This window comes from Cryptomeria japonica, chromosome 10 (genome assembly GCF_030272615.1).
Source record: "Cryptomeria japonica chromosome 10, Sugi_1.0, whole genome shotgun sequence".
Lineage (NCBI taxonomy): Eukaryota > Viridiplantae > Streptophyta > Pinopsida > Cupressales > Cupressaceae > Cryptomeria > Cryptomeria japonica.
This window is the reverse complement of record NC_081414.1, coordinates 702007639-702031579: the sequence shown is the minus strand read 5'-3', so window position 1 is coordinate 702031579 and position 23941 is coordinate 702007639. Positions and strand designations below refer to the sequence as shown.

General features: G+C 36.7%; 1 protein-coding gene across 3 annotated transcripts in view; it reads left to right on the top strand.

Annotated features, from left to right (window-relative positions):
• LOC131078192 (SWR1 complex subunit 2) overlaps positions 1-23941 on the top strand; it is a 112077-nt gene that overhangs the window by 66113 nt on the left and 22023 nt on the right. For all 3 annotated transcript variants that reach the window (XM_058015853.2, XM_058015852.2, XM_058015851.2), the window contains 3 exons: positions 7608-7727; positions 7994-8062; positions 9358-9400. In XM_058015853.2, the coding sequence (XP_057871836.1) occupies positions 7608-7727; positions 7994-8062; positions 9358-9400 (232 nt within the window). The remainder of the gene's footprint in view (positions 1-7607; positions 7728-7993; positions 8063-9357; positions 9401-23941) is intronic.

Here is a 23941-nt window from a genome sequence, read left to right as displayed (position 1 = left end):
GCCCACTGCCAACATGGACCAATTCCTCTTTGTAGTAGAGGAACTAGCAATTTGGGAGAGCAAACAAATGGCAAGTTGTTTCAAATTCAGTGCGTCCTTCCCATGAAATTTCCACCATCCATTGTGGTTTTGTTGTGCAATGGTGGCCCTATTCATCCTAGCCTTTAGTTTGCTGAATGTAGGCCCCTAGAGATAGGCAAACTTAACCATTGCCCTCGAAAAAGGGTTGCCTACTTGTTGCTGTATATTTTACGAAGGGTTGCTGTAAGCCTCTGTATCACCTCTTCATCCTCAAGAGGAAGCATTTGGCTAGGTAGGTGCATACCACTTAAGATTAAAAGAGCATAGGCAGGCATATGGAGAGGAGTATTCATTGTGTTCCACCTCTTTGTGATAATAGGCCTAATATGCTCCTCATAGTATTGCAATTTAGGATCCTTTTGACGAACCACTTACTTCATTTGATCAAGCATGCTATCAAAAGTTTCATAGATCTCTCTCAGGCTAGAAGAGTCCGTATCAACATATCGTATTACTCCCACAGTTGGTGATATGATAGAGCAAATATACTTGCAAGCAAGATTTAAAGATTAGAACTCTTAAAATACAGAGTGTAACAAATTGAAAAAAAATTAAAGTTTTAGATTTCTTACTTGATAATGGCCCACCAAGACTTATAATGTACTCTCTCTTAGTGCCTTCCCTTCACCTGGCTTTGATTGAGGCCACATTTCCAGTCTGGACAAACAACGATGGATTGTAGAGCATCTTGCACCTCCAACATCCTCTCCAACAAAATAAAATAGCTATCATATCTGGTTTGAGGAATTCTTTCTTTGAATAAGACCGGAAAAGTGCAAGTGAAGTGTGATGGTTACATACAAACATTTGTATGTCTCTAGCCTCTACCACTACTACCTTCACCCAATCTACTTTACCAATGTCTTTCAAAGCATTATTCAAAGCACATACACAACATGGAGTCCAAAAACATGTTTGTAAGCACTCTCAATCATCAAATCAGCTAACTTATAAACACGAGCTAGGTTTGTCACAACTTGTACAACATTAGAAGATCCAACCTCCTCTGTTGCCTCCTTCAAAATGGCAAACTGGAAAACAGCATTTTTAACTTTTCCAGAACAATCAGTAGCTCTAAGAAAGTATGAACCAGCAGGGCATGTAACAATAACATTAATGAGTGGCCTATGTTGAATATCGTCCATCCATCCATGACAATGAAACCTTTTCCACTCACACAACAGATGGCTTGTAACCCTAGTATAACTCACATGGTAATGAGTGTTGCAAACATGACAAAGCCACTTCTTGATGCCCCCTGTAGTTTTACCCTTGCTTGCAGTCACATTCGTGGAAAACTGAAGTAATGGTATGGTTTCTTGGGGCTGAAAGCACCTTTTGCAAATTTTTGAAGGGAGGGTGTAGGGCATGCATAAACAGTTGTGGAATAGAAGTTGAGGTTGGATTTTCAGAAGTAGAAGAGGGGTTTATTGACATTGTGTTGACTTTATTTTTACTTTCACTACCCTAATGACTGTCACCACTGTTGTTGCTCATTTTGTTGTGTTTTTTGTTTATGGTTGAAAGTCTGAAACCAAATCAATGAAAATATTTTTCAATCTACAAACTTACTAAGAAAACAAAAAAAAAATAACATACCTTGGCTTTAGCTTCAAATTTGTAGCAGAGAACTTGTTTTAGGCTTGAAGCAAAACAAAAATTTATCCAATATCTCCTTCTAATCAATCCAATCTCTCCTCTAGATAATGCCAATCTCTTCTCCAACAAACAAACTCTCATAGCAAGGAGCAAAAATCGAGAAAATGAAAGAGGAAAAATGGTTGCTGGGTTAGTGTTTTGTTTTGGTTTTAACTCTTTTGGTCATTTTAGGGTTCCTCTTTGTTTTATAAGACCTTGTGCCCCCCCACAGATCCATATAAGCATGTAAAATTAAAAAACTTTATTTTGTTTTTGTTTTAACTCCTGGGAGTGTTTCAGTCACGGGGGATGGCTAGTTGCCCCTGGGACGACTGAGGGACATTTTCGATGTCCCCCAGCCGTCTCAAGGATGGCTAGTCGTCCCTAAATGGCTGGGAATGATTCTTGGTGTTTTAGAGCGATTCACGGGTAGCAGGGATGAGCAGGGATGACACGAGGTATTCCCTAGACATCTTGCAGTTCTTGAAATGGCTAGGGGACAGGGACGCCTGGTTCTGGGGCAGGGGATGCATCCCCATGTAAGCTTGGTCTCAAGTTGTTTATTTGCTACCTAAGTTGTTGGGTATGCCCCTATGGGGTCTGGTCTTGTATTGTCTTTCGATGAGAGTGGCCTATGTTTGCCTAGGGTCTTGCCTAGGCACCTTGGTGAACCTAGGTCGCTCCTGGGTGAACCCAAGGGCTGCCCAAACAAAAACTAAAAATAAAAATCATTTAAATTTTGTTTTTATAAACAAAAATGTGTTAAACACCTAATTTCAAAATTTTGAAAATGGAACGTGCCATGAAGGTTTGTGTGTTTTCAGAAGCCTTAATTTGCGCTTGGTGGTGGGGGCTTTGCTCCTTGACCTTGCCTTGTATTGTGACAAGAACATGCCAATGACACTGCCGTTGAACCCTATGATTTGCTGCCCTTGAATTGTTGGGTGTGTTACCCCTAGACCCCCACGAGGGGCATTGCTCCTCAACCACATTGGAGGCATGCCATTGACACTGCCCTTGAACCCCATGATTTTCTGCCCTTGAATTGTTGGGTGTTACCCCTAGACCCCCACGAGGGGCATTGCTCCTCAACCACATTGGAGGCATTGTCACTGTAATGTCCCCTACTAGGTTTAGGCCGGTTAAACCATAATTAATCCTTCTCAACATACTTATGACTTAAATTACATTGACTAGGAGACAAAACTACATTAACCTGAATTCAATTAGTGATAACATATTCTTCTTCCTGATGTTGAATTGATAATTCAATCAGATTAATAATCTCACATTTACTTGTTCATTCAAATTACTGTTTCTATATATATATATATATATGTATGTTCAGATAGTATTACACTATATTTTTAACTGCAGAGTAGTTCTTTATAACGTATTATTTGCTAATCAACTCTTGTTATATATGTATAAATAAATAAATGAGATTATATAAATTACTGCCCATTTACTAAAATACCAAACATTATTCCACTTAGTAACTGTAGTGGCAGACCAGATCTGACGTGCAGAAGATGTGAAATTACATATTATAGTTTATGTTAATATCATTATTATTAGATTCTGCATACAAACATCATCGGGCTACATATATTAATCCATTCATATTAGGCACATCACTACCACCAAGAACAAATATGTTACTGCCTGCAGCTTAATAACAGTTCTGAACTGTTCTGATCTGTGATCATATATATAAGAGCAATCATAACAGCAGTATAATGTTAATCATAAGTAAGCAGAAACGTATGTATTTTGTACAACACTTATTAAGCTATGCACAGAAAACTCATACCAAACTGGGGTAACCGGATGAAATGCCAAATATTTAACATCCCATAAATATCCCATAAAAAATTCTTCAATATAATAATTAATGCAGCCTATAATATAACTCATACCAAATTAACTTTATTAATGCCTAATCGACGGTATGCCAGTAGAATTGTCATTTCACTATGTTATTAATTAGAATCCTAGTTCTCATTATCGTTATAGGTAGTTGATAGTTACCACAACAGTTATACAGAATACAAATCTGTTAAGGTTATTTACTGTGTCATCATGTGATTCATTGCTTTATGAATCTGAATGTAATAACATATTTACACAAGCTAGGATTTCTGATGATTTAGTAGATTAATTCCAGTTACCGACTAATGGAATCTGGATACAAATATGACATATTAAGACTTAGGAAGAATCTTAATGACTGTATACTGTATCCACGGTACAATGGTATTATCTGTTATACTCATTTGATATTCTACTTTCTTAATTTCTGAAAAGACTTACCCAGTTGATTCTCTTCTGGAGTATCCCCGACTCCTCTTTCTTGCTGACTATACTTCTTTTCCATCCACCTACCCCCCTGTCATCTTCTACGGGACCTCGTTTATCTATATGGAAGAGCCACCATCCATGAGGATATTGGGACTTGACCTGTTTGGGCATGTCTCTTCAGCTCTACTGCCCGATAAAGACTTGCTTGTTTATTATGTTATTAACAATAATCAATTAATGGTTCTTATTAGTCATGGTCTATTCTTTTGTATTTTAATTGTATTATTATTTATTATTGAATATATAAATTATGTTGATAATTTATAATATTTAAATTATGTTCATAATATAATATTAATTTATTTTTATTTGTAAATATTTCAAGGATATTATTAGTAATAAATATTAATTAAATAATAATATTTAATCAATAAATTTCAAATAATCATTCGTTGGTAATTATTATATTAATTAATAATAATAATAATTTCTTCATTTAGGGTCTATATATATATAACGATCAAGGAGGGGACATGACCCTAATTTGGGCTTGGTGGTGGGGGCTTTACTCCTTGACCTTGCCTTGTATTGTGACAAGAACATGCCAATGACGCTGCCCTTGAACCCCATGATTTGCTGCCCTTGAATTGTTGGGTGTGTTACTCCTAGACCCCCACGAGGGGCATTGCTCCTCAACCACATTGAAGGCATGCCAATGACGCTGCCCTTGAACCCCATGATTTGCTGCCCTTGAATTGTTGGGCGTGTTACCCCTAGACCCCCACGAGGGGCATTGCTCCTCAACCACATTGGAGGCATTGCCACCCATAGAAACGAGACTCAGACTCAGTGCGGACTTGGCGAGGGTGACTCGACTCAGGACACGACATAAAAACTTGTAGCAGACTCAGCAAGTGAAAAACCCAAGAAATTTAGAGATTTCAATTGATTTAAAACTTGTTTAATCCACCCTTTATTAAATAAACCTTAAAGACATAATAACATCATTGAATAGAAACTAATTTGATCACATACACAAGTATACATCAATCACATAAGTATAAACACAAATTGTAGTTGAAGGAAATAACACACTTAGATATATAAATATTGTCAAATCTATACAAAACTCATGGAATATGAAATCCATAACATCAAATGTTCCAAACAAATATCAAAACAACTAGAAGTCTATGGCTCAGAGGAGTTGCATCCCTCCCACAAAGGCATCTAAGGTAGGTCTTGGATGATTTAGTGGCCATAATTTTTTTAACTATGGATATGCAAAGATTGGCAACAAGGGATATGTACTATGTAGATTTTTATGACAATGATTCATCATTGGCCTATTACTTGCATAGACTTATAGTTTGATGGGGGTTCGGGGGGAATACCAAAACAAGGTTGAGGGTAGTGCCCCTCACGAGGGTTTGAGTGAGAGAGAGAGAGAGAGAGGTAGAGAGATAGGCCTAGATCTTGGGGGAGAGAGCAAGGTAGAGAGAGGGGGTAGAGCAAGAGTGATAAGGAGAGAGATAGGTCTAGAGTTTATGGCAAATAAAGTGAGTAAGATATAGAGAGTGAGAGAATGTGCTGATAGGAGCTTGTCAATTACTGAAATTCGACTAGTAGAGAGAGGGGATAGAGGAAGAGTGATAAGGAGAGAGATAGGTCTAGAGTTCAAGGCAAATAAAGTGAGTAAGATAGAGAGAGCGAGATAATGCTAATAGGAGCCTACCGATTACTGAAATTTGACTATTAGAAAATTTAAGGCAGAGACAAAGAGCCTGCTACTTAACTGAAATTTGACTAGTAGAGAGAGGGGATAGAGGAAGAGTGATAAGGAGAGAGATAGGTCTAGAGTTCAAGGCAGATAAAGTGAGTAAGATAGAGAGAGCGAGAGAATGCTAATAGGAGCCTTCCGATTATTGAAATTTGACTAGTAGAGAGAGGGGATAGAGGAAGAGTGATAAGGAGAGAGACAGATCTAGAGTTCAAGGCAGATAAAGTGAGTAAGATAGAGTGAAAGAATGCTGATAGGAGCTTGTCAATTACTGAAATTTGACTAAGTCTGAAAATTTATAAGATCTAAAACCTAGAATTTGCATTATAACTCCTAGAGATCTGGAACCACTTTCAAACATACTGCCAATATCTACATGAAATATATACTTAAATGTTATATTTCATGTATATATTTTGACAAAGAGAATGAGACTAACTTGAAGATAAAGATGGGGAGTTAAATGTCATATTTCATGTATATTTTGGGGGCATACATAAACCAAAAAAGCATTCAAATTTTGAAATTTAAAAAATAAAACTTGATTTTGGTTGAGTGCAGGAGATAGGACTTACTCGGGAAAAAAGTATGAACCAGCAATAACGCCGAGTCCGAGTTCAAGTCCGAGCCCCTAGGACTCATCGAGGGTGACTTTACTCGAGACTCACCGAGTCTAGGCGAGTCACAAAACTCTGTTGCTGCCAGACCTTATGAGGGGTGCTTATGAAGTAAGCATTATGAAATGCAATGTGATCAGCGATACAAACAACAAAAATCTTTATTCCCCAATTGATGGGCTAAACTCTCAATTTTATTTGCTCTCATCATCTCTATGCTATTGAACTTTGAAATACCTTCAAATTTTTAGCTACATTTTTTAATGTTTTTAAAATCTGATTTTTCCTTGTTTAAATCCTGATTTTTTGAAAAAATCTTGTGCTTTTGTTTTGATGATTTTTTCCCCTAAAGCTTTTTGCTGCTATTCCCCAAACAATGAATTGCTCTAAGGAACTAAGGCTCCTCACATGTGACCATGATATTCATGAGTGGATGGTGTCTAATGTCCGTCTAGTCATCCATGATAATACTGCATCTATGGGAGACCCATGAAGCCTGTATTTTCTCCTCCAATACATTTATCTTGAAATATTTTTTATCCAAGAAAGTAGTACATCTATATTGTCCTGGGCTTCTGTATCAACTATCAAGGCTTAATCTAATAGAAGAGGAGGGAGGCCCTTTAAGGAACTACCTATGATTGGTTAGGTTCTTCTTTTAGTGTTAGCTTCTTTGAAGGCCATCTTGATATAATTTTAGTGAATAAGTCTGCCATTATTTACAATCTCAGCAAACATCTTAATTTCTCTAGAGAACCAACACTCTTCAGAGCAATCTCTAATTATAGCTAAAACCTTTTTTTTAGATGCAAGATTCACTAGATAGATCTGAAGGCTTGCAAACAAGGTCCAGACCGAAAGAAAATTTCATGCCCTACTACAAATGTTTAATTTACTAGTGAACAATCATCTGATTTGTGACTTGCCTATACATAAACGATTTGATATTTAGCAAATCTCATGAAAATATGTTCAAGTAAGATTTCTATTGTTGGGCAATAATATTTTGACTTCACTTCAAGTTTGACAGTGCCAGTCTGCTGTCTATTGTGTTTTTTTTTAATTTTCTTTACATTAAACAAAAAGTATGTGATTTTTTATGAATAGAATTAAGAGCATCATATATTTGAAAAGACATCTTCTGTTTGGTTTTCTTTTTGAGCACTGAAAGGAACTTAATGCTTTTACAGAGATCATGAACATACGGCATTTGGAAAAAATGCTAGCACGGGAGGAAGAAGTTAAGAAAAAAGCCATTACTAACAAATCTGTATATTCAGGTCCAGTAATACGCTTCCATTCAAAGGATGGTAAGTATCTTCTAAAGATGAACTAGCATTTTATTGCATGCTTGGTACGACAATTCTAGTTTTGAAGTCTAGGATTGCTTGTCTGATGTGCTTCCACAGAGCATAGTATTTTTTTTCCTATATATCTTAATTTTTTACAATTGAAATAGCATTATAGCAAATAAATCTCCATATAGGATTATCATGCTTTGATTTAGATTCTCTTTTTATTTATTGTACTTAAATTATAAGTCTTTGGTTTCCTTTAACTAAGTTGCTGACTTCAGGGAAGAACACTTTGGAGTTTACTAATGTGTCAACATTTCCATCAGAAATCTTTTCAAAATCTGTCCCCTGTAAGTTGATCTTCTCAGCTCAGTTTAAGCAATTACAGGCATGTGAATGATCTTAGATGTTTCCAAGTAATACTGTTGTTTGTCTTATAATGTTTCAATAAGAAGAGGATGTAAATCCACACAATTTACCTGTTTATCATTATAGTTATGATTGGAGATCCCTCGTACAGTTAGTGCACCCATCTAATAATGTGTTGAGTTTAATTCTTATAAAGTATTTTTTGTGTTGAAGATAAAATGGTACTATATTCACCATAAACTGCTTAATATCTAAAACCATCAAACAAATGGGGGATAATCATGACCAAGTGGATTACCGGGAAGAATTTTAGTATTTTACACATTTCTGTTTTGAATTTTATTTCTTAGCATCATCTTCCAGTTTTGTCTGCCCTCAGATGTTAGTTCTCTATGGGCGACAGGTGTAATTTTGATATGTTCCATTCTGTGGTCGTTATTTCAATTTGTGATTTGGGTTCCTCTGACATATCTGTGGTATTTTGTAAATGGTATGACAAGGAATTGACATCATTGTCTCTTTATCAATGGATGATTTTGTTGAGGCTTAGCCTTTGTAAATTACATGTATATATGAAAACTTGATACTTCACCTGTGTTTTAGTATTGTCTAAAATATGCATAATGTTTCTGTATGTCATGTTAACATGGATGCATTAAATTGGACACACCCTCATAAATTATTTTAGGTTTTCAGGGTATGTGATTTAAATAGAAAACTGTTTTTCTGAATGTCATGTTAACATGGATGTGTTAAATTGTACACACACTCATAAATTATTTTAGGTTTACAGCGTCTGTGATATTTAAATAGAAAATCTGTTTATGATATGCTTCAGTCTCTATTTCATTTAGAAAGAATTTGGGAAGAATTGACAGAATAGGGCTTCACTGCTAAAGTGAAAATTGAAGGAAAAAATGGAATAGGGTGATCCTTGCATAATTTACAATTCATTCTAAATTCTCTATAATTGACTAAATGATGTTTGCTCAAGATCATAGAATAATAGCAATCCAGCATTATGAATTTCTAGGAATGCCATATTAACAATCTAGAAACGTGATAAATTTTTAAAGCACACTGTTTGTATTGAATAAGTCTCTTTAAATTGTTTATACTTCTTCTAGTGTTGGTCCTTGGAGAATTTCAATCCATCAATCTCTTTATCTGATGAAAAGAAGTTGATGCAATGTGACATTCTATATTTTGACTGTAATTTTAGTATTGGATTGCACAAAAGCAACATTGTAATGGAAAATTCTTGTTTGTTATACAGATCCAGAACAGCCAGTATGTGTTGTTACAGGCCAGCTTGCCAAGTATGTAAGTGACATTTAAATTTGTTCTTATTGGTGCAAAACAAATAAGAGTTAATGTATAATGTGGTGAAGATGTTAGATGAACTTGCTATCCGAATTTGAACATGTTAATTCTTGACTATTAATATAAGCATTAAAAGACAATAATGTATTCATTTTGAATCTGGCAGATTTTTAATTTCTACTGGTAATTTTTTGTAGATACATCTCTCTCTCTCTTATTTTATAGGGAATATTTGGAGAAAGATCTCTCTTCCTCAAACTCAAATATATGGTGTTTAAGATGTTTGATTAATTATCTAAATAACACCGTTTTTCCGAGTTCCAATGCGATTAAAATTTGTTTTCCTTGAATGCTTAAAAATAATTGTTATTTGTGTTTGAGCTAATTTTTATGAACTGTTCAAAGTCTTGGCCTAGTAAGTCTCTTTGCCAGGAAAATTGCTGATGAGTTTCAGGTGAGTACTATCCAAACCAATGATGAAAAACTCTTAATCGGCAATAAATCTTTTGGCCCAAAATTTAAAAAAAATTGGGATTTGGCAAAAAAATTGGGAAAAAACCGGCAATAAATTGGCAAATTTATCAAACATTTTAAAATATATAATTTCTTAAAATATTCTTAAAAAAACACACATATACACTAAATTTATAGAACATAATAACTAATTACTTGAGTGCAACTTCTAAATAAGTTTGAGTCAAATACATATTGTAGAGTCTAGACCACAAAACAAATACAATCTCTAAAGTCTGAATACATATTAAGTTCAAGCTTTCGTATCAATGAAAAATAGAAATCATAGATTTTGTCTACGACTAAAGCTCTAAAAACTTTGTTGCTGCTGAGTGGGTGCTGAAGTAGATGGTTCTGCTGCTGCAATATCCTCAATAGGTGAGGCAATTGCCTCTTCTGGATCAACAAACTCATCTCCTGCATCCTCACGTTTTGCCACTTTTGCCGCCCATTCAGCTGTCTCCCTCTCGATCTTAGAATGATCGTTAGTGAAAAATGGTTCCACATCAAAATCACTAGTAGCACCATCTAGTTCAGCAATCCAATCCGCTGAATATGGATCAATCTCATCTAGGTCAAGTGTATCATATGAACTGTTACCTTGTACCCTCTTTTCATGCAATCGAAGGTTGTACCACACATATACAAGGTCATTCAAGCGCTTTTTTTGTGTGAATGGCTTCAAAGACACTCCAATTGACCTCACAACCGGAAGCACTACAAGGCTGAGATAATATGTGGATTGCAAGCCTTTTAAGATCAGGCATTTTGGCACCATAATCTTCCTACCACAGATCTGCAAGGGTACAAATTGGCATTTATAACTTGGTAGAGATATTTATAAACTTAAAGATTGAAATGAATGGTAAAATGAAATTAAGAATACATTTTTTTTTACCTGGCAGCAAGATGTCTTTCTTACGAACACAAATAGGTGACAAAAACAATAGCCTATCTTCTTACAACTCTGTAACTCATCATGAATGAGGTCTTGAATATTTTCATCAAAAACTAACCTTTGAATACATGCGTCGAGGCCAATTTGAACCTCTGCATCTACTTTGAAAGTACGAGAGTAAAAGAACTTGGGGTTCAAATACTAGGTAGTAGCATGAATATGTTGGTGGAGTTGTCGGTTCTACCTTCGATCAATTATGCACCATATGGGTTCATATTTGGTCTTGTTTGACCCATACAAGTGCTGAATTGCCTCTTTGTCATTATCCATGGCCTCATATAGATATCCTATGGAGTTTTTATCTCCATCCACCATCCGCAGAACCCTCACCAACGGTTTTGACAACTAGACATGAAAAATTTAACAAAAATCAACAAAGTGTAATATTAGAAAATTAAAAAAAAAATCATCAATCGAAGTTTGAAAACTTACATTGATGATCTTCATGACTTTGGCAATCTATTAAAAAAAATGGTCTCACGACCTTCTCTGCTTTAGATTTCTTAGAATAAGGACTCTCCAACCATCTTTCTCTCACAAACATTTGCTTTAGGTTGGGCAATGCATGTAATATGCTCTGTAAGTTGAGGAAATTAGTTGCAAAACGTGACTCTTGAACGCACAAGATCCTTACCATCAGTGTCTTGTCTTATAAGCTCTAGGACCGATGTGTGGTTGTAGATGTACTTTGCGATTTCCCTTCCATCTTCAACCACATTCTTCACCCAACTTAGTTTACCTATGTCCTCAAGGAGCAAATCAAGGCAATGAGCAGCACAAGGGCTCCAAAATAATGTTAGATGCCTAGCTTGTAGAAGTTTGGCGACTGCCACATATGCAGTTGCATTATCGATCACAATTTGAACAACATTTTGCACTCCCACTTCTATCACCACCTCATCCAACATGTTTCACAAGGTTGCATTCTTCACTTCATTTGAGGCATCAACCGATTTTAAAAATACTACTTGTCCCCTTGAAGCAACTAGAAAGTTGATGAGTGTCCTATTCTTGCCATCCGTCTACCCATCAAATAAAATGGTGCAGCAATTCCTTTCCCAAATCCTCTTTTGGTGTTCCACTAGTTGTAGTGTGCTTTGGACCTCATTCTGCAATATGGCCCACTCAACTCATAACAACTTGGGGCCTTGAACCCCTTACTTGAGATGGTCAATGCATTGACCAATTGTTCCCATTATGGACTATTTGCAATACTAAATGGAAGACTGTTGTTATACCAAAATCTAGCACATGCCACCTTTGCTTGCTAATGCACTTCCTTATTCCATGAAGTACCTTGCAATCCAAGTTGCGCACTAGGAATGTTACGGGGAATGAAAAAACTAGACAAATTGCTGCCCACCTCCATGCTTCGCCATCTTGTAGAACTGAGATCTCTCATGAGGGTTGTGTTGTGACGTTTTCACACATCGCCCCATTGCAAATGGGGACCCTTGCTTTTTGCTTTTGTAGGGTTTGTTTTTGGTCTTTTAGGGTTTTGTTAGTTAGCCTTTGCATTTTTGAGTGCTGTTGGGGAGATCAATAGGATAGCAAGTCCGGCTTGAGTGAGGTCCTGATCCTGAAATTTGGCTAAGTCGGGAATGTCTTGATCCTGAAATTTGACTAAGTCTGGAAACTGAAAAACCTCAAAAAACTAGATTTTGCAATATAACTCCTGGAGGTCTGAAACCACTCTCAAACATCCTGAAAGTATATATGGAATATAACTTAAAGTATAAGTCTTATACTTAAATGTTATATTCCATAAAAATTATCTTGATAGAGAGTTCAAAAAGTCAAATTTCGCTCCTGTCCTTCACTGAGGATCCACAACGAATTTCGCTCCTGTCCCTCCCAGGAGGACCAAGGCGAAGCGCTCCTATCCCTCACCAAGGGACCAGGGCGAAAATACTTATTTGAGCCATTCCTGGCCTTGTTTGGTTAAATTGAGACATCAAAAGCATGGTGAAGGACGAAATGAGCATGATAGAGCATCCAGACTTGATCAAAAACAATGAAATGATGAAGTTTTTGCCTAGAAGGTCAAATTCGCTCCTGTCCCTCACTGAAGGACCAGAGCGCTTTTCTTTATATGCACAATTTTAGACCTTTTTTGGACATTAACTTTTATTCATAGCATGAAGTAAGATGATATCTTCCTTAGCCAAGACATTTTTTGATGAAAATTGTAACGATTTGGCCTAGAGAGCAAAATTCGCTCCTGTCCCTCACTGAAGGACCGGAGCTTGAATCCCAAATTTGCATTATCCTCACAAGACTTAAATAATTTTGCGATTGGAAGAGGCCAAGGGGAGTGTGCTCTGTCCGTTGAATATAATTTAAGTGGGCCACAAAGGAGAAAACCAACCTAAATGACAAGTTCGCTCCTGTCCCTCACCCAGGGACCAGGGCTATTTTCAAAGGGCGCTCCTGTCCCTCTCCAAGGGACCAGAGCGATTTTCCCTCAAGGCAAGTTTTTGGCAAAAGGAAAGCAAGTTTCGCGTTTGAGGTGGGTGGAGGAAGACACAATCGATCCGTTGAAGATAATTTTCGAAGCTAGCAAAGGACGAATTGGCTTGTAATTGCAAAAGTGCTCCCGTCCCTCACTGAAGGACCGGAGCTTGAATTTCAAATTTGCACTGTTCTTGCAGGATCAAGACAATTTTATGATTTGAAGAGACCAAGGAAAACATGATTTATCCATTGAATATAATTTGGAAGGCTAACAAAGGACGGATAAGCTTGGATTTGCAAAATAGCTCCTGTCCCTCTCCAAGGGACCAGGGCGAAAAACCTAATATCCAGTCCTTCTCGCCAAGTTTGGACGAATCTAGGCCAAAGCACAAGTTTGGAATGATACTTAAGGTGCTTCGGGGTGGAATGGAGTTGCAAGGACCACAAATTTCGATGACAATTGGCAAAAGCGCTCCTGTCCCTCTCCAAGGGACCAGAGCGAAGTTATCAACATTCGTTATTTTTTGCCTTATTTTAGCAAATCGCATTAGATGCCAAATTCGTTAAAAACTTCAAAATATTTTAAAAAATTTCAATTAAATTGGCATTTAATAAAGGCGCATGGCATTTAATAAATTAATTTTTGAGCCTTAGAAAAATTGAAATTTTAATTATAAAGGCATTTAAAATTAATTTTTATTAAATTAAAATTAAAAGATGAAGTGCTTGAGGTATTATTTTTATTCATTTTATCAAGTCGGCCTCTTCCTTTTTTAATTTTATTTATTTTTTGCCTTTACTTGCAAGGTCGGCCTCATGGGTAAGTGGAAGGTGAGCGCTTTATATATTGGAGGTGTTTTTTTTTTTCACAATTCAAATCATTCTTGCATTATCTCTCATACGAACTTGAAGAGCAATTTGAGGAAGGCGAAATTCACCTTGAAGGCTATTGGAGAGGCGTATTTCTTGCTAGATTGGAGGATAAATTCCAGATGTTTTGAAGGTATTTGAAGGCGAATTTCCAGATTTTTGAAGAGGAAGGTGGAGTTCTTTTCCAAGCTAAAGGAGGTGCATTGTATCCAAGGGAGAGCTTTGATCTACACTTTGCCTAGCAAAATTCATCTATTTTTACATCATTTCTTAGAGTTAATTCTCAAGAAGAGGTATGGCAAAATCATCTTGACACCCTTATTCAAGGTTTGATTTTATTTAGACATTTTTTAGAAAAGTCTAAGTATTGCATGGTTAATTAGGAAATGATAACTCAAGATTTATCATAAGGTTTCCTAATTAAAATCTTGAATCTTCCTTTTAAAGTTTAATTTTTAGATTTCAAGATATATTACTAATTTTGAAATGTTGTGTAGGTATCAAGATGGTGACTCCAAGCTCGAAAGATCTACAAGTCGGAAGACTCTCCTCAAGGAAAATCAAGCCAGATCAAGAACGATCAAGCAAGGACAAGGACGACCTTCTTCGCTCTAGCCTAGCATCGACAAGGACGACCTTCTTTGGACTAACATCATCAAGGGCGACTTCTCCAATCCAGTATTCCAAGGCGAGGTACATCATCATCCTGCAAATCAAGGACACAAGAAGTCAAAGCAAAGGGTGCGTTGAAGAAGCAGATAGTTCCAGAAGAATTAATTAAAGCTAGCTTCTCAACAACATCAAGTTGAATATCTACCAAGTTCCAAGTGTCAAATGAGGTGGCATCCTAGTCATTGCTCATCCAGTCAGTGTGGTCCACCTCAGCATGTCCAGATTCGATGTACCTAACTCATGGGAGGTGGCACAAACTTCGATGTACCTACCCCGGCTATCCATTGGTCGATTTTTCCAGAGAGGACATGTGTCCAAGCAATACAATTATTTCATTGGTCGAGCATTAAATGTTATGTAATGGTTGTAACAAACCCTAATTAGGGTTTTCATTGTAAAATCTTGGCCATTGATCTCGAATTGATCTAAGCCATCGAATTGTATTGAGGGCACTATATAAGCCCTGGCATTTCATTTGTAAAGGCATTAGATAGATAAGAGATAGATAAGTAATAAGATAGAGTAGCAATTAGAGTAGAGTAGAGAGAGAAGGCAAAGATTGTTGCCAAGATGTTGTTGTAAAAGACTTGTAACTTCATTGAAGAAATGGTGAAATTTATGGGTCGATTCGACAATTTGCATGGTCTCTATACTTCTCGTATTTGATTTCATGTTATTAGATGAGTGGAAGAAATGTGCTTGATTGATGGTGAAATTCGTATATCCATACTACTAGCAGTTTGTTGATTGCAGACTTGCCTTGCGTAGTCGACTGGAATCATTCAGCTTAAGCTTAACTTCAATTGTCGCTTCTTCATTGATATGCATCAACCTGATGGTGTCTATGCCTGCAGTGATAATTTGAACATCACAAAGCTTTCCTTCGAAGATCGCACTAGCCTTGTGGAGATGGTCCTGCGATGTCAAAACAAGACCTAGTTAGAATTTCATCAAAGATCAATCATTGCTCCTACATTCCTTAGTATTAGGATTAGATTCTTTCCTCACCCTCCTCTTTTTTCCTTTTTTTCAAGTCAAAGTTAGTAAGAGCCTGTGTTCCAGCAATATTCAAAGCAAATCAGAAGTTCAGGCATCAAATGTAAGTCCCCTTGTGATTCCAGCAAATCACATCGTACCACAGAGAGCTTATCCACACGTAGAGACCCTACATACAAGAACCTTGGAGTCATCCTGATTGATCCTTTTTCGCGATATCTTCAACAATCAGAGGCTTTATTCAAGAGAGGATAAGGTACCCTTGGGTATTTTATTCTGTGTTAGGCAGTGTACAAAATACACGTCAACAGGTTGCCATTGCCTCTGCTGCCCTCTTTTTTTCTGCCGTCTTTTGCTCATATCTTGAAAGCCTTGTGTTTGTCTACCTCTGAACCTCTTCAGGGCGATTTTCACATAGCGTAATATTCTGACTAGTGATCTATGCAAGGTGATACTCTACCCTCTCATTGTCTTTTATTTCTTTACAAACCTTGATCTTGTGGTTTGTAAAATCCAATAGATGAGAATAGACTCTTGTGTAGCTCCCATTAAATTTTTCTTTACAAATGTGACATAACCACAATTTACTACCCACAAATTTTTCTTTATGTCTTTGTCTAGGGATGTTGCCATTTGAAGAAGAGGTTTTTTTTCATAGTTACCAGGAGACCTGCCTCCTACCCTTGTAGACATGTCTCGGAGATGGAAATGTCTCCGATACCAGAGACGTCTCTAAAAACTTCTTGACGCATAGGGTGCTTTTGGTTGCTATCTCCGAAGTCTTCCAACCAAAAATTGATGTCTCCTACCAGAAAACTTAGGGGCCAAATGCAGTAAAAGGCAAAACAAGAAATCAAATAAATAAAATAAGGCTGCAGATAAGCAAAGTCATAGGGAAATAACTAATAAGGAAACTGTGTCGCATGAAGACAAAAATCCATGCAAAGTTATATTGATCGGATCTACTAACAATGTAGACTTTTTGAGAGGGACATAAACGGTTGTATGACTGATTTCTTGTCATCGTAATGGTCTAAAGAGGAATTGCTTTTACTATTTAGCCAACGATATTGAGTGTGCTCAACACCTATATTACCTTACTTTCATTAAACCATTTAGACTCACTATGGTATTGAAAGTATAAGCAAATTTAATTTTAACTTTTGTTCAATTTTAAAGTTAATGTTAAACTTTACCACTATTCTTGTTTTCAAAGCTCTCTATCATGATATTTTTTGGAAATTATTAATTTTTTAAAAAAAATTGGCGTCTCAAAGTACCCGACTCCTATTTTTGAAAATTAGTCGTACCACAACTATTACCAGTCTTCGAAGTCTCCAAGTACCACTGTCTCCTGGTAACCTTGGGTTTTTTAGTTTTAAAGGGGCCTTTTGCATGTCTTTAAAACTTCCAAAGGGCATTCAAATGGATTTCTTTGAGGCTGTCCCCTTCAACCAATTGGTTTTTTTCATTTTGTTCTTCCATCTGAACTTGCCCACTACTTTCACTACTACTGCTCATTTCATACTTTTCATCATTTAAACTTAGAAAAAATTGGAAAAAAGGGAGAAACGGGAGAATAACATATATCTTTCACTTTTCTTGCTGGTTGCTGCCTTGATGCTTTCTGTTTTTGCTAGCGAATGCTGGTTTTTGTTCTCCAACAACACCTTCAAACCCTCCTCTATGTCTTTCTTACTTTCTACTTTGCAGAATTTTTTTTTGGCATGTAAAAATGAACTCAAATGCCTAAGAAACCAAGTTTTATGTTTTTATTTTAGGGTTAGGAGGGGATGGGGTCCACTACGGCCCTAATATATAAATAAATTATAAAGTTTGTGAGTGTTTTTTATTGAAATGCAGCTGAAAAGAAGGGGATGACCCATCATCCCCGTGACGTTTTTGAGACGTCCTTGTTGCAAATCTTTTATTTGGGATGCTTTGGAAACGTCCCCAAGGTGGGACATGCGCTAAAACCCCTAGGACCTGTCCTTGTGTACCCCTAGAATTTATGATAATATTCATATCAATAAATCGTAGCACAATACCCAAAGTTGATCAAATTGTGAATTCTTTGGAAATACTTTGTGAATTTGCTGAATTAGAGGGTTTTGTCCCTAACTCAACAATGGCAATACCAAGGATCGCGTCCCTAGCTTGCTAAAGAGCATGAAAGGATTGCTATTCTTCCAACTCTTAGCCCACCTTGGAGGTTTTTGTCCTCCTTGACCAAGATTTGGATCCAAACTCAGTAAGAACATGAAATTTTTTTTGTCCTTCCAATTCTTGTGAGCCCGAAAGGGATTTCGTCCTTCTGATTCCCAAATACTACCTAATATTCAAAACCGATAACTTGATGTATTTGCTAGACAATTGCTGATTAATATTACTCGATGGCTTGACAAGTCAATCCTTTGATAATTCTTGAATGCTTTAATCAAAGAGTGCTGCTTGAATTTATTTTCTGAATTATATTTTTGAATTGATGCCTCTCCCAAATGATTTGTTCTCCCTTTTATATCTTTAAATGAGAGGGAGTCACATCTCTTCACTAACATCATAGCCTTAGTAAGGGATACGCCCCTTAATAATTAATCGTTGCCTTGGAATGTTTATTTAGTTATGCTCCATGGGGACGCATCCCTTGCTCCTACATGGGAGTTTCCTATAGAGGATGTTTCGGGGATGCGGGGACACCCAAGAAATATTCCCTCCCCGTGTCCCCTTTCTCTACAAAATTTTGTAAATGTGTTGGAAATGACAAAATGTGGCACAAGGGATGTGGGGATGACTAACTGTTCCCAAGACGGCTAGGGGATGGCTAAATGCCCCCCATCTGTCTTAGGGATGGCTACCGTCTCCTAACATACCCAAGCACAATTTATGTAAATAACAAATAAAACTTACAACCTTTCAATGCTTGTTTGGTTTATGACATGTCCACTAGGATTTACAAAAAAATATGAAAATGGTGTTCACCATGAAGGTCTTTGTGGTTTTGAAGGTTCTACCCCTTGACCCCGATGGGGGTGTTGCCCCCAACCCTAGCAAACTATGAGTTTAACCAAGTATTAGACCAATGATGAATCATGATCACAAAATTTCTGCAAAATACATATTCCCTATTGCAAATCTCTACATCTTCACTATCAAAGCCACAATCAAGTATTATCCTGTTTCATACAATGATCAACTTGTTTAGTATATAAGGACTGCTATGACAAAGTTGGCATGCTATATTCAATGTTCATTTTACTGTTGAATGCAAGTTAAGTCGTAGTCGTAAAGAAATGCCATTTTCATAATGCAAAAATGTATTTGCAAGTACAATATAGAAAAACCCCATTTAAGGTCAATTGGGACAACCAATTATTATTTTACTTAACCATTTCTCTTTGTTAATAAGTTTGACATCAAAACACCCAGTCTTGAAGGCTTTAGATTCTTAGAAAAATATGAACTCGTGCTCATATATATATATATAAAGATCATAATGCATATTCAATTACCTATACTCACAAAAGTTCTATAATGTCTATGATGAACGCTTTATCAATGTTATTGTATGAATATTTGAAATCCACTTATATTTTGAAGATTTCGTTATATATTAATACTAATAGCTAGTCTTGTCTCCTTTTACTTTTCGAGTCTTTGTGTTTATCTCATCATTCACTTAAACAGTTTTGGTCCCAAGTCGCGACTTTTATACATTCTCAAACCTGGTCGCCAATCCCTTGCATTTTCTAACCATGTCGTGGAGTTATAAGTTTTCATAAGTTCCCAATTGCTCGACTTGTCCCCTTAAATCTCTCCTCTTGGTTGCTTTGGCGGAAGTTATTGAAAACTCTGAAGTCTTGATCATTGGTCGTGGAGTTCTAGTTTTCCACGACCATGCAATCTTTGAACCCCGCCTCGATTTTTTGTGCCACCGCCTTGTAAAGTAATTTGTACAGACTAACCTTGATTTGCCTTTAATAGGTACATGCAGGATAAAAGATCGCTTTTCAAGGAATGAAATTAAATGTAGCATTAAATGCATGTCATGTCTTGATAACTACATGAACGGGGTGGCGAAAAACTTTTGAACCTGCATTTCATTTTCACTTGTTCCTTTCATGCAGTATTTTATTCCAATAGTTTGTGCCCATGTAGAGTGGAATTCAAAATCACTGGGCTGGCATAAAAGATATAGAGATTGAATACCTTGATGTTGAGAAGTTCTTGGAACAACTTGAAAAAGGTGATAGAACCACATTGCGAGACAAAATCCTCCAGAGTGGCCTAGCGCATGTAGGAGGTTTCCCGTCTGCTATATCTAGTGCTGATTTAGTAATTGCATGCTCAAAAGGATATAATCCAGCGACTCAAGAAATCCGAGCTGAAGACGGAACGGTAATTGGAAGAATCACTCCTGAGAGCATTTCCCGCGCGCTGTGTATCCCAAAACTTCCTCTTGAAGAAATGTCTGTAGTTGCGGGGGAGGAATATTTCAAAGCCCACGAGGACTGGTGCAAGAATTCTATAGCTAAATCTTGGTTGAAATCCGAAAGAGGAGGTAAGTCCCAATTGCCCGTTAAACTTAGAAGAGTGCATTTTAGGGATGAAATTGCAGACATTATTGCTTTGTTGCACTATGGTGTGAAATGTCCTTTCAGATACTTTTGAGTTCTGGATGTGTCGTTTTATATTGATCATCTGTAGTCAGAAGAATTTTGTTAATTGGGCTGCAATAATTAGCTACTATCTAAATGAACAGTTGAAAAACCTCTGGAAGACCTTCGTTTTCAACATGTGTTAACATTTAATTTATTTTTTAGCTAGCCAAGAAGCTGTGTGGCTAGGGTTAGAATCACAAGGTCCTCTTGCATCAAGTGTGCTTGTTTATAGAAAGTTTCCTCAGCTCACCATGTGTGTTGGGATGAAAATTTATTCTCGTGTTAATGACGCTTTTCTTATGGAAATTGTTAGATGACTTGAAGGAAACCCTGGATTGCGGATTTCACATGAAGTTGCTGATTTGATAATGTAATTTGGGACTTTTTATACTCAATTTGATAGGTTCACCTACCTCAGAATTGGGGGTTTTGAAAAAGCTCCGTTGAAGCTACCCGGTTTCCTAGTGATTTCCTTGTTTTCCTTGAAGTGTGTCGGCAAATGGCCGTGGTTAATGTTAGATATTTGAATATGGGAAAGAAGGGGTATGCATTTCCATTATCTATATCTTTCTTTTCTTGCAAAACCAGTAGTGATGCCAAGGCAATTGAGAAGACCCTAGATGAATTTCATTTTCAGTACTTGCTGGCAAGGGTTAATTTTGACAGCAAAGGATATGTGAAACAATGCTTATATGGAGCCAAGAACTATGTGCATCGTCCAGATATTGAAGATTTATGGGAAGATTGCTTAGAAGATAGTGAGGTATATAAAAGGAGTTTCATGAGGCTGACTCTAGAACAAATATGAGCCTTTGGTATTTCTTTTAATGTCCCCAATGATGCAGAGGAAGATGAGGTCATTATTGACCCAGAGTATCATGCTCTTGTTGCCAAGCCCCCGTCCAAAATTGATTGGTCAATAGATGAAATTTCAGATTTGATGGTTCGTTCTGCCCTTGTTTTCAGAAGAACTTCAGACGGGTTAAATGGAAAGTGGAGACAAAATGTCAGTCTTGCTCAAGAATAGAAATCCTCATCAAGGAGAGAGCAATAAGTCATGTCTACCACTACTGTGAAGGTGTCTGTGGGTAAGTCCGCAACAAAATCGTCCAATCAAAGCTCATAGTCGGGAGTTGACGGCAATAAGCCTGAAGAAACTGGAACTAAGCTCAAAGCAATTTGTGAGCAAGATGATGAATCTGTACGGACTAAAGGGAAAACGACACTTGTTGACTCTGAAGCCATCTACCAACAGATAATTGATGATAAATCTTTCCCTCCACTCTTGAAAATTCCCACTTCTCCTATTCAGAATACCCCCGTGAATGCTCAGTCAACGAAAGTTGTGAGGAATATAGACGCCACTAATAAAAGCACAAAAATTGACCCTAATATTGTCCAAAAGGTTAAAAAGAATCTCGGATATGCCAAAGCTGTAGGTGAATGGATAGATGAGTTGTATCAAGGTGGTCTTCTCTATCTCGCCAAATTCAGGCGACTGTACGTTAATGTAACTAATAAGAGAAAAGAATTGGTGGTTGAGCTTCAACAGGTCAGAAAGGAACATGGAAGCACATATGTACTTTCAAAAGAAATCATGGAACTCTTTTCATTGAGTCATGCTATGCTAATGACAAAAAAACTAGTAGAAAATCCTATGGAAATTGGCCCACCTGGGTCGAAGCTTTGTAATGGAAGGTGACAATTTATGATGATTACATAAAAGACATCAACAAGATATTGGAACAATACTTTGAGATCATGGTGAAAATAAAGGGGAATTTCAATGCCTTGGAGGTAGACCTTATGGATGGGTTCGAGGAGAATGTGCGAGATCTCGAAGAAATGACAAAGCAATACAAGGAAATATATCATAAAGAAATCGGAGATCCTTAAACAACCACCTCAGATGCATTCATGAAGCTAAGCAATTTGCAGGTGTATGCGGTGTCATTTGAAGTGAAGATCGATTGTTAGAATTCATGATATGTGAATCCCACAAGTCCAGTTATCTTTTGCAAGAATACATGTCACAAATAAAAAGAGAATTGAACAACAAAATAATTGAAGACAATAACAATGGAATTGATTGAATTGCTTGTATTGCTTGAGTTACAATGAAGGATATTACATCCTTATAAAGAAATCTAACTCGAAAGATAGAAACCCTAAATGGTGGAGTCTACAAGATAGACTGAGAGTTTGAAACACAATGCATGAATTGGTCATGTATGCACAAATAGCATAATAAATTAATTAAATGCATGAAACTCTCGAAATCTAAACATAGTTTGCATTATGCATGGAGATAAATATTAATTAATTATCCGTATTAATTAATTAACTAAATAATAAATCCCAATAATTAACTACTAATTTTAGGCACAAATTATCTAGTGAATTAATGCAATTAAGTGAATAATTAATGTATGAATTATTTACTCCAACATCGATAGCATACACAGAACTCTTGCTGAAGCAGATAATGCTCTCTCAAAATGGAAAACAAGGCTACAGATTACCACCACACTAGGGAGCAAAAACATCGCCACAATTGTCACCAGATACCGAGAATACCTGCAAAGAATCAGGGCACGGGAGGCGGCACAAGACCAACAGGAGGTGGAAGTGGTTGAGGTCCAGGATGTTGGAGATACGGTGATCATTTAAGTTTCATGGCTTTAATTGCTTTCTTGATATTGGCCGTTATGACATTTTAAAAGACTTGGTTTTAAAACAGTTGTCTACAAGAAACCGCTACTTTTATGCTCTTTAAATAGTAGGACATGAACTAAATTTAGGATCTTTTGGGCAAAGTTTAATTTTCTCATTAGAGCAAAAAGACTTCTGTTATATTTCAAATATTTTCTGTTTTTCAGTTAATTTCAATATAGGAAAGACACTGGTGAATCTTGAATATGCATGATCTTTGAATTATGGTATATGGTTTCATTTTGCTTTTGCTGAAAATTTGATCAGTGGATAATCTGGTATTGGAATGGTGAATGCTTAATTAGTATTTATCACTGTGAAGTATTTATCTGTGAATAATGCTTTCATGGTGATGAGCTATTATTATTTGAAAGTTGAGTAGTTCAAATTTGATTTTGCATTCGTGTGCCTTTCAAAGCTTTTTGGTTAAAAGCATTTCCTTAGTTTGCTTTCTGTTTAAAAGCAATATTGTGTAGAACATCATTCATTGAATATTTGATGAAGGTAGCTGCCACCTTTTAAAATAAGCAGAGAATCAGTCAGAAACTTATGATTGGAACTGGTTCAACTGTGGTTACATTTGTCACCTTTGTGGGCATAAGAATATAGAGTTAGGTGATAAATCTGTTAACCCACAGTAATCACTGATGTTTATCTTCCCTTTAATCTTAGTTGTATCCTCATCATTCAATCGCTGACCTCTT